A 12,052-nucleotide genomic window follows, 5' to 3' on the forward strand; every position below is an offset into this window, starting at 1 on the left:
CTTCTCTGTCTGAACAGGATGTTGAGTCTTTGTCCAAACAGTTTTCGGTTCAGCCCTGTTTTCCCCACCTTCTCCCACCCTGGCCAAGGCTGGATGACTCAAGGGTCTCCTACCTGCCCCCTGCCCCCAGCCACCGTCCCCTCTCCACACCAGCAGCTGCAGAGGCTGGAGCAGAAGCCAGTGTGCTCACGGCCCTCTAATGGTCTCCTACTGCCTTTAGGCTGAGCAGTAAAATGGCCTAGAAGATCCTGCCCTGCACACCTCTCTCCTCATCCTGCACCCTGAACCGCCACCCCACGTCGCCCCTGCCACAGTGGCCTCTTTGCTTTTCAAATGTACTAAGCTCATTCCCACCTTACAGCCCCTGCCTCAGACCCTCTGCACATGGTCCCTCCTCCCAAACTACCTCCGGCCCAGATCTCTGTGCAGCTGACTTCTGACGAAGTAGGTGTGGCCTCAACTGTCACCTCCTTAGAGAGGCCTTCCCTGACCACACAGCCTAAGTGCCCCACCTCCACCCCCAACTTGCAGCTTTGTCTTCATAACCTGGTCCTGCATGTTTATTCAGAGGTCCATGGCCTGTCTACCCCACCAGAAAGAGGGGTCCACATCAGCAACCTCTCCCAGGCCTTGCACCACTCCTGGCACATGTCAGGCCCTTGATAATAGTGCTATGGATCCAATGAACGAACTATGGTGACTGTGGAGTGTTGGGAAAGGTTCTTAATTTTTTCTTGGGCCACAGTCCCCTAGAGATCTGGTGAAAGCAATGGGCCAGGTCAAGTGTAGACTTCACACACATTCCCACTCAATTTCAGAGGGCTGACAGGACCTCCTACTACCCGCCAAGCGCCTCCGCGGCCCTCAGCCGAGAATCCTTACTTTACCTGGAGCTGCTTGAGAGCTTTCTGGGCTTGCTCCGGCTTCCTGTATTCCACAAATCCAAACCCCATGGAAAGCAGTGCTCCTAAGAGAGAGAGAGAGGTGGAAATCACACCAGTGGGTGAAGCGGAAGCACAAGGCCAAGTGCAAGGGCTGTGACGGGCCCCCAGACCTGCACTGTATTTTCTCTTATTTTCATACCCCCTTCATTCCCCAAAAATCTCGGCTCCTGGCTTGCTGTTTATTACTAGTCATCTTGACGAAATCAGTCAATGCAGTTAACATGGCTGCCACCTGAGGCCCATTTGACTATTAATTAAAAGATGACTGACATGATAATTAACTTCATAATAGGATTCTGCTTTGGGAGGGAGACTGAACCAAGAGAGATGACCATCATGAAGGCAAGTGGCAAAACTTCTACCTGGGCAGTCCTCTGCCTCCACACGTAATGCCCAAAATGAACATGTGCGTGAGAGTCAAATGCACCAAAGGCTTGCTCTTCACAAACAATATTTCTCACCAGCCAATCCCATTCAGTTCTTGGGTTTCAGATATAAAGTTTGGATCATGTGGGCGACTGCATTATTCAAACTTCTCTGGTTCCTTACTTCTAGGATGCAAGCAGCAAGAGTTCAGATAGCAAAGAATACTGCAAAAATTTCATCAGAAACTTCTGCTTCGTCACTATGTATGACTGGGGAGGGAGGAGTGCTTTTATAGGGCACTAAAAAACATTAAGATCCCTAATTACATCTTGCCCTCTTGACATTAGATTTGATGTCCCCCCACCTTCCACTCACACCCCAGCATCTTATACATATTTGTTAGGTTTATTCTTTATTGTGAATTCAAAGATTCACTTCAGTCTGATGGGTTCAAATGAGGCTCGAGGCTCTCTACCTTTGGCTCACTTTGCAGTTTCTATCTTTACCTTTACCGTGCTCTTTGTGAGACCTATGCTCCTGCCTTTCCATTGACAGCAGGTGTTCAAAATAAGAGCCAAGTGCATTAAGGAATTCCATTAATTGCCCATACATGGCTCAGACAGAACTGACAGCCAGTGCCACCCCACGGCGACTTTAAATGTTCGTTCTTCAAGCAGATACTCCTCGAAAGCTCTCTTTTGGAGGCTGAGGCTGCAGGTGGTGGGCTGGCATGTCTGTGTACCTATGAGATTTTAAAAGCGCAGTGACTGTGTGAAAGGCAACTGTGAGAAGGTCAAGTTCATCTCTGAGTTACTGACACTATGCAGATCCACTCTCCGCCACCGTGTCTATGGGAAGCTGACCTCTATAGACAGCTCTACCTGGGCTCCCCAGATTCCTGGCTTCCTGTTGGCATCAGCCAACAAGAGGCTCTGATCTGGGATTGGGGGATGGGGGGATGGAGGAGAGAGAGGCTGGAGTACTGGATCCTTCCTCATGTCCCCATCTGCCTCCTTGCTTTGGGTGGCTCTGCAGTGGCCATGTCCAATCCACGGCCACCACTCCTGCAGGTTATCTCGTGGCTCCAACTCTCAGCTAAGCTCTGGTCACACACTTTCCTCTAATGTCGCTCCAGGCAAGGCAGGGGAAAAGGCATTCTTCTTACAGAACCCACTCCCTGGACATCCCTGTGGGCTCCCTTAGCCCAGCCACACCTTGGCCCCTTCCTTACAGACATCTCTGCTCCAACCCCAGCTGAGAGTGCTTTCTGTCTCCTGCTGCAACCCTGACTGACACACATTGTCTAGACTTTCCCCAAACTGTGACGGACGGGCCCCAGAGAACAGGGCTCTCAAATACAGGCCCTTGAAAAAGAGAGTGTATGTTTTAAGAGCTGCTTATGACATGGAAAGATCAGATAACCACTTCTAAAACATGCTGAAGAGCACTCCCCAGGAGGACAAGGCTGGCCCCACAGAGCATCTGACTGGGCACAGTGACAGGCAGGCACAGCCACCTCCACCTGCTAGCCTGGGTGTGCCTCCGTCTGGGTGTACCCTCATCCTGGACTTCAGCAACAACTTTTTGTTTTTTTCCTGAAATCCTCACAACTGGTCCTTCTCATCATTAACTTGGTACTTAGCTGCCTTTCCTTGCATCCAAAACTATATATGAAGACTCTGGAGAACAGGGATGTTAAGGGGTAAACGGTGTCTTCCCAGACTCACATGTAGAAATCCTGACCCCCAGTATCTCAGATGTGACCTTATCTGAGACAAGCTCTTTACAGAGGTAACCAAATTAAAATGAGGTCACAGGCCAGGCGTGGAAGCTCACGCTTGTATTACCAGCACTTTGGGAGGCCAAGGCAAGCAGATCACTTGAGGTCAGGAGTTCGAGACCAGCCTGACCAACATGGTGAAACCCCATCTCTACCAAAAATACAAAAATTAGCCGGGCATGGTGGCACATGCCTGTATCCCAGCTACTGGGGAAGGTGAGGCAAAGAATCATTTGAACCCAGGAGACAGAGGTTGCAGTGAGCTGAGATGACACCACTGTACTCCAGCCTGGGTGACAGACTCTGCCTCGAAAAATAAAAATAAATGCAGTCATTAGGGTGGACCCTAAATCCAGTATGATTGGATGACTGCTGTTCTTTTTAAAAAAGTGTGGGTGGATTTGAACACGGGATGGGCATATACAAGGAGGATGCCCTGTGAACATGGAGGCGGCCATCTATAAGCCCAGAGACAGGCCTGGAACAGACCTTCCCTCACAGCCCCCAGAAGGTACCAACTCTACTGGCACCTTGAGCTTAGACTTCTAGACTCTATGGCTATGAGACAACACACTTCTGTCATTTAAGCCACCCAGTCTGTGACACTTTCTTATGGCAGCCTGGTAAATGAATACAAGGATGCTCTGACTTCTGTGCCATGTCTGCTTAGAACCCTCCATGGCTCCCCAGTACTTCTGGGGAAAAGTCAAAACTCTTCTGTGTGTGTGGCATAAAAGCCACGTCATGGTTTGGAACTCGCCTACCTTTCTAGGCATATCTCCTGCCTCTTCCTCAACAAATTCCCCAGGCTCGACCACTAGTGTGAGTGGCCTCTGAATACCTTGTTCCCGCCGCCTGGCTGCTCTGCGCCCCTAACCCTCCCAGCCTTGGGCTGATGTGGCATCCATCCCCTGTGCTGGACTCCTGTCTCTGCCATCCAACCTCTTGCTGCACTCTAATGTAACCACCAGCGCATTTCTCTCTCCAGCTAGACTGTGTGCATGCTGCGGGCAGGGCTGCGTCTCCCTCAGTCTTATATATAACTAACACCGTGCCTGCTGCCTGGTGGGGCCTGGGGACTGTTTGAGGAATAACTCAACAGTAGACATTCTGGCCACCCAGTACTTTGCATTCAGCAGGTGCTCAGGACACAGTGTGGGCTGACACATGTGGCATTCCTACAAATCCTGCCAAACCAAAGGGACTCAGGATAGGGCTGGCACGGCTGCGCAAAAGCAAGGACGTATCCCCTGCAGGAAGCCAGGGCTGGAGAACAGCCCAGCAGAGGCCAGGAGACTCAGGATAGCACCCAGGGCCGAATGGAGAGACGAGAGTGCTCTCTGCCTGCCCATGTACCCACTGGCCTGGGAGGTGCATGGTTAGTAACTCAGGAAAATCTGTGTGGTTAATGACTCAGTGGAATGTTCCAGAAGATCTACAATTGGGTTATCTCCCTCAGAAGGGAAGAGGGAGAGCGCAAGACTGGTTGTTTCTTGCTATTTCCTAGCAAACTTTCAGAGCACAGACGTGCTGGGAGGAGGCAGAGCCTCTAGATACCATCCAGGGTCCTCGCTCTCTGCCCACAAATGGCACCACTCTGAAACCACCCCGGCGGTTTGAGGTGCTGGAGGCTCTAGGAGGATCTGACCCGAGAGGCTGCTTCGACTGGAAAGCAGGAGACTCCAGGGGAACAGAAAGAGGGGCTACTTTCAAAGAGTCTGAGGCCGACCATGCTTCAGAAAAAAAGAGAACCTTCAAAATGTGCAAGGGAGTACTCCCTCAACTCCTTGTCTGAAGCTGGAGCTTCTTTTGGAAACCACTCTTTCCGGCTGAATACTGAATACTTTCCGAATTTCATGCGGAATACCTGTTTTGTTCTTCTTCTTGGAGATAGAGCAGCTCTTCACTGTCCCCACTTTTGAAAACACCTGGATAAGAAAGTAACAAGTATCATCAGCAGCTCTAAACCACTATGCAGGCAAGGGCCCCTGTCAAACACTATACCCTCAAATTTGCCATATGGACAACTTGGGGTCCCCAAAACATTTTGAGGTGATGAGTGATGACCTTCTTTAAGTAACCTGGACAGTCCCCTAGGGTTCCCCATAAGAGCAGCTGGGCTTGTTTCTTGTTCCAGTTTTAGAAGAAGGAAGTGGGACACAGAACAGTGAGAGACTGACTGTAGATCATGCAATCGGGAAGCCGGGCCTAAGTTCCGGAGCATGGGGTCTACTGTCCCAGTCCGGGCCTCTCACTGCCCCCTGCACCAAATGCCAAAATAATTTTTACAAAAATTTTAAGTCATAGTCTATTCTATTTTCCCCTTAACTTTTTCTGTCTCCTTTGCTAGAATTTGAAACCCAATCACAGCAAAATCCATGTTTACCTGGTTCCCGACTGTGTCTGCGGCACCACACATGGGGCCCAGGGAAAGGCAGGTGCCCATTCACCAGTGGGCAATGGGGAAGCCCAGGGGCCCGGGAGAATCTTGAGAAACAAATACTACGAGCAGCAGCCGCTTACTGACTCTTGTGTTTAAAGTGTCAGGTGCTTTACTTGGAATATCTCCTTCACCCAGTCATCAAAACAACTCCATGAGAAGAGTCTATTAACATCCCCATGTTACAGATGAAGAAACTATGGCACAGAAAGGCTGACAGACTCACTCAGGGTCACATCATTAGCATGGAGCAAAGCTGGGATCCAAGCCCAAGGAGGCTGATTGCTAACCACGGCTCTCCACTCAGGGCGTGAGACAGGAGCCCTGGGAACTAGGGGCTCTTCCCCTGAGGGCCTCAAGTGGACTGTGTGACCTAAGGACAGTGAACCAGCCTCTCTGAAGCTCAGCCTCCAGCCATGTTCCATGAAGAGAGTGAACTAGGTCATCTTGGCTGTGACTTCCAGCTCCAGAATCCTTGAATTCAGAGGATGCTCTTGGGCTGCTGTTTGCGTGCATCTCCCAGGAAACAATGATCCTGGATAATGATGTTCCCATACCAGACCCGCACCAGAAAAAAAATAAAACTAACGTTCAAATCTATCTGACATATTCAAATCTATCTACCTTTTGGATGCTACCAGCACATGCCACTGTTTAAAAGCAAAGCAAAACAAAAATGGAACCAGGAAGTAGCCAAAGGCAAGTCTAAGGGTGGGTTTCCATTTGCTTAATAAGGTAAATCTTAGCTCCTTAAACGCTGCTGCTTTAGTCAGGGTATCTCTGCTGCTGGGGCCGCTCTTCTGATAGGTAAAGGGACAGTCACATCACAGAGGCCGAGCCAGAGGGTCACAGAGGGGCTGTGGCCCTCTGCCTCTCTACCACACCCCAACGTTTGCCTCCGTATCATCTGCCCACCATGTTCCTACCCCTGAGGCTCAGTGGACACTGTCTTCTCTCTTGACCCCATGATAGAATTTTAGGGTTCAGAGGGATTTTTAGAAATCAATCAGGTCCATTCTTATGGCCAGCTTCTTTCCCAGAACAAGTTGATGGCTATCAGCCTGCTGTTGTTATTCATTAAAACAAAACAAAAAACTGAAAAACCCATTGAGTGTTTATTCTGTGCCAAGCCCAGTCTCTAGAAATAAAGGGTCTCCTGAGGGAGGTGCCACACAGTAGGGGAGCTTGCAGACCCCACTTCTTTGGAACTGGAGGCCCCGTTGTTTCCTGATTGCTGGTCCAATTCCTTCTAGAAGCCCCCTGCCCTCACTCAGCACAGCCCTCATTTGGCTTTTACCAACCTTCTATTTGGAGCTCCCTGCCCTTTCATCCCCTTCCCTCTTCCCATAAATGCAAAAATCTCACCCCATCCAGGGATTCCAGGTCAGGCCCAGACCCTCATTCATTGACGTGGCTTCTCCATGATTCCCAGCAAGCTGAGAGGATTGTGCTGACATTGACTTTTGGGTAGTTTACATCATAGAAACAACTATTGCCTTCATATTACACGGTCTCCCTAGAGATTCTGGTATGTCTCCAAAGCATATGTGGTAGCCCCTCTCAGGCCCCCTGGCCAGCCTTGCTACTGCTCTAGTCTTCAGTTGAGCTGTCTACTGGACACCCCAGGAGAAGGGGTCAAGTAGGTGGTGCTGGTTGTTGCCCCAAGTGCATATTAACACGCATCATGTTTTAAGGCAGATCAATGCAGTAGCCACATCAGTAGACTAGGGTTTCCCATCCCACACTCCTCCCTGCTGGGCTGAGAAACCACTCACTCCCTTCAGCTTCTCTTCTGTTGTGTCAAAATTGAGATTCTTAATAAACAGAGTACACCCTGGGAGGCTCTCTTCTTCTTCTTCCTCTTCCTCCTCCTCCTCTTCCATGTTTGCTGAAGAGTTGTCTACTCCTTCCTCTGTTGGATTTTCATCTTCTGGGCTTTCACCATCAGGCACTAAATCCCCATCAAAACAAAGACAAAAACATCAAATCCATGAAATAATGTCAAACCCACCAGAGCCCTGGGGCCAACTGCAAAGAGCCTACTAGGTAAAGGGGTGCTGCCTCTGCAGGCAGTGGCAGAAAGGGGCACTGGGATCCCCAACTTGTGCTGAGCTTCAGCAACTCTTGAGACAGAGAGAAAGTCCTGCCCCTGCTATGTTGTAAAGAGAAAGGAATACGAAACACAGCCCCCAAACAGAGCCTAAACAGGACCAGCTCACACTAATTTGAACTTCAAAATAAATTACCATGTGAACTGTTTTACTAAATCACAAGCCTAAGCAAAATGTTATTTTTCCTCAAAACAATAGCCCTTAGTGAACTTTCAAACTAAAATGCAACTTAAAACTTTTCAAAAATTATAGGATGGGAGCAAACCTTAGGAAGAGTCTAAATACTACTCCCTTGAGCCTAAAGAATGTTATATACCATCAAAATCCCTCATATGCATTACTTCAGGAAGCATATACACAAAAAGTGTGGTTTTGTCTACACATATTAAATTCAGAGTTACGCATCACAGGGAAAAACTGGAAATACTCGATGTTCACAAACAAGAGACTAGGTAAGGTAGAGAACCACCAAAAGCTGGAATAATATGTAGTCATTAAAAATGACGTTTCCAAAGAACGTTTAATGACACACAACAAAGCTCATCACAAAAAAGTTAGAGAAAAATTAAGATATTAAAAAAGTGTATACTGTAATTTTAGAAAATGTTCAAGGTAATTTAAATCATGATCTAAGCCAGGTGCAGTGGCTCATGCCTGTAATCCCAGCACTCTGGGTGGCTGAGGCGGGCAGATTACTTGAGGTCAGGAGTTCAAGACTAGCCTGGCCAACATGGTGAAACCCTGTCTCCACTAAAAATACAAAAACTAGCCGGGCATGGTGGTGGGCACCTATAATCCCAGCTAATCGGGAGGCTGAGGCACAAGAATTGCCTGAACCTGGGAGGCAGAGGTTGCTGTGATCAAGCCATTGCACTCCAGCCTGGGTGACAGAGTGAGACTACATCTCAAAAACGAAAAACAAACAAAAAACACGATCTGCACATTTATGAGAAAACATACAAGCGTGTACACACACACACACACACACACACACACACACACACAGGGATCACAGGAAGGAGATGCATAAAGTGTTCCTGGTTTATTTCTGGAGAATGGCATTAGGGATGGTTGTCATTTCAACCTGTCACTGCTAGCACTTTGTGCCGCTCCTACTCTGAAAGAACAGCATTTTAGGGAGAGGCTCTTTAGAGAGGTTCTCTAAAGAGCAAATATGAAGCTGTGAGTTAGCAAGGGGTGTGTGTGTCTGTGTGTGTGTGTGTGTGTCTGCGTGCGTGTTGTCTGTGTGTGGCTGCAGCTCAGGGAGTTGGGAACAGGGAGACTAGACCTGCTTGCTGCAGTGCCCCTAAGCATGTAGATTTCATTCTCAGCTGACAGAAGCCTCAGGAAGTTGGAACAGGGCAGTGTCATGATCTTTTGAGAAATCTTAGGAGGAAATGTGTTCAATTCGTTTCAAGCTCCCCAATTTCCCCAAGTCACATGATTAGGACCTGGAGACAAATTCCTCCTCCAAAGACAAGGCTTCTGAAGCTATTCCCATATCCCCCAGGAAATCAGACTGTCTTAGCAATTCTTCAGAGCAGTTCTCAGGCTGTGCCTTCACATCCCTCACCCTCAATGTTTCTAAGCAGATGACCAGTGACCTCCCTTAAGAGTTAAACCCTGCACCCTAGCCTGGCAGAAGCACCTGGAGGTTCCATGGGCGGGTAGGCTGGAGCTGATGGAGACAGCCTGCTTCTTCTACTCACACCTTCACTTGCACAGTTCAAACTTCTGCATGATGTAAGGGGGCTTTCCGGGGTTCAGCTCCATCCCACACACTCTCACTGCCAAGCACCAAAGATACCTCTGTCCGTCGTGCCCTTTCTGATGGAAGCCTAATGCTTTCAAGTCCTAATTAAGCTTCGACCACTTTGTCATAAAACAACCCTTTTAAGTCCTTACAGAAACAGCTACCATGATAATCCTGTCTCTTTAACATCAGTTGAACACACTGCCTTCCTCCCTCTGGTAAGCCCAGAGTCGAGACTCAGATACCAGGACAAAAAGAAGAAATCTACACAAAGGCTCCTCCCCCAACCAAGAAACTAACACAATTTACCCAACAAGACAGACTCCATGGTGTGGCCCTTTGTACTCAAAACCCAACTTTCAAACGAAGCTGGAGGAAAAAATACCACGAATGGTGAGAACTAAAGCTATGCAAGGCAGCTAAGACTTCAGGTCCTGGACAAGAACTTCAATGGAGATGAAAACCATGACCTTCAGCAGGGAATATTTCCACCCCACTGGCCCTCCTTGGCGTTTGACATCTTGGAGATTAAAGGAGAAAGGAAAGAACACTGATGAGGTCCCCTACCATGCACCAGGCACATGGTTGGATGCCCCGAGTACAGTCTCACTCATGACCACAGCAGCTACATCACAGAAAACGGGGGGCCCAAGGAGAGTTCTGGAGGCTGCCGCATCGGAACCCGAAATCTCAGGCACCTTCTGGTTGATGAGACAGGTTCATGGAAGACTGGAAAAAAATTTTATAGAAAAAAGCATAGTGGGGATGGTGACCAAGAGGGCTCATGGCCACTTTAAGGGAGCAGCCCCTTCTTGGCACTGGCCAATTGACAGAAAGGTCAACCTAGCGTGGCCAGAATTCAGATCTATTAAGAGAAGCAGGAAATTCAGCTTTACAGAGGAAATCCCGTGGTTTTTAAATCTTGGCAACTTAATGGCAAGTGACTTTTAAATTAGGCAGTAGTCAACAAGTACACCAGCTCATTGAAACCTCGGTGCTGTGCTCCCTGCATCTAGCCTGCCCCAGAGCACTGGCAGATGCCCTTCTGTCTTTCTCCCCCAAGGCCCTGGAACCCAGCCAGTGCCCAGTGTGGCATTCCAGGAGTTCCAAGTCTCACAAGGGTAACAACCCGGGGAGCCCAGCACCCCTTAGCGTGGCTGGAGTTGACTCCACACTGCCTCCCTGGTCCATGAGCGGTGGCTGGTGTACTACAAAGGGCATCATTAAATGCCCAGGCACCTGCCCAAGGAGGTGTGATGTTTGGGTTTAGTAACAGAGCTGAGACCAGGATTGGATAGATCCCTTCCCTGGCAGATCAGCTGCCCTTAGCCCCAGCCCAGGAAGAACAAGAGGGAAATGTGAGGATGGTGAAGACTGATTATCTGGGTGTGCAGCTGGCCTGGCATGGGGCTCACCCGGCATCTCCAACCTCCCATAAGTCAGCCTCTTACCCTCCCCTTCGGGAGGAACACCCAGCTTGAAATGAAAGAGGTTCTCAAAGGGGTCTGCCTTTCCTCCAACAGCGCAGGCTCTGGATGACCCTGGAGATGTCCGTTCTTTCCCCGAACCTTGCGTTCATAGCAACCACCACCCTACACCTGAAACTTCACCCTGGATCCTAGAAGAACTAACAATTCAAGGGTATCACGGTCTTTAGAGATCTACTGGAGAAGGGCCCTGGAAGACGAGGGCAGGCCTAGTCCCAGCCCTGCCACAACCTAGCTGCATGACCCTGGGCGAGTAACTTCACTGCTGTCTCAGCACCCTTATAAAATGGAGTTTATGAAAACCACCTCTCCCCTGATACCAAAAATACATACACAAACAAAAACCCCAAAGTCATACTAATTTGTAGGAACATTGGTAAACAGAACAGTGGGTGACTGTAAACTCAATTACCAAATTTTAAAAGGACGATGATATAATAATTATGAACAAGAAGGAATGCAAAATCTACATTTGAAGTTTAAATGAACTGTAAATTAATGTGAGTATATTGTATAGGATGTATTGTATAGGTTGTTTCAAAACCCAGCAAAACACAGGTGTATACAGACCACTGACAAAGATAATGGCCCTTCCCCCTCTCTCCCACAAGGCCCTGGAACCCAGCCAGTCCCCAGCGTGGCATTCCAGGAGTTCCCAAGTCTTACAAGGGAAACAATGTGGAGCGCCCAGCAGCCCTCAGCACGGCCTCCCAGGTCCATGAGCGGTGGCCGGTGTGCTTCAAAGCGGGAAGAGTTGTTATCTTTGCCAGCAGTCCTCATACACCTGCGCTTTGCTGGGCTGTTTGGAAATGCAAGTATCCACTACTTCCTCCACATGCCAGGCCATGGCTCCATCACCTCTCACCTCACCAGAATGACTGAAGAGCCTCCTTGCTGCTGTGCCCCCTGCCCCTCTCTCTGGCTCACCACTTTCCCTGACTTCATCCCTTACCCTTTTCCCTTCTCTCCTGTCACCTCCATTCTAAACACACTGGTCTCTTTTCTGGTTGTCGAGCCTGCCAAGCCCCGCTCCCTACCACGGGGCCTTTGCACCTGCTGGCCTCTATCTATTCTGCTGGTCTGCTGCTTTCCCAGGCCTGGCTCCTTCTCACACAGCCTCCCCGCAGGGAGCTCATCCTGTCCACTCTAGTTCAAGCAGTCTCCAGCCCAG

General features: G+C 49.1%; 1 protein-coding gene across 1 annotated transcript in view; it reads right to left on the reverse strand.

The window, feature by feature from the left end:
- The window catches only part of RBM19 (RNA binding motif protein 19), a 142,671-nt gene that overhangs the window by 95,051 nt on the left and 35,568 nt on the right, over window positions 1-12,052 (reverse strand). The window contains exons 17-19 of the mRNA XM_005572333.4: window positions 7,306-7,481; window positions 4,958-5,018; window positions 888-967 (exon numbers count right to left, since the gene is read on the reverse strand). Of these exons, the coding sequence (XP_005572390.3) occupies window positions 888-967; window positions 4,958-5,018; window positions 7,306-7,481 (317 nt within the window). The remainder of the gene's footprint in view (window positions 1-887; window positions 968-4,957; window positions 5,019-7,305; window positions 7,482-12,052) is intronic.

Source organism: Macaca fascicularis, chromosome 11, assembly GCF_037993035.2.
Source record: "Macaca fascicularis isolate 582-1 chromosome 11, T2T-MFA8v1.1".
In the NCBI taxonomy this organism is placed as follows: Eukaryota; Metazoa; Chordata; class Mammalia; order Primates; family Cercopithecidae; genus Macaca; species Macaca fascicularis.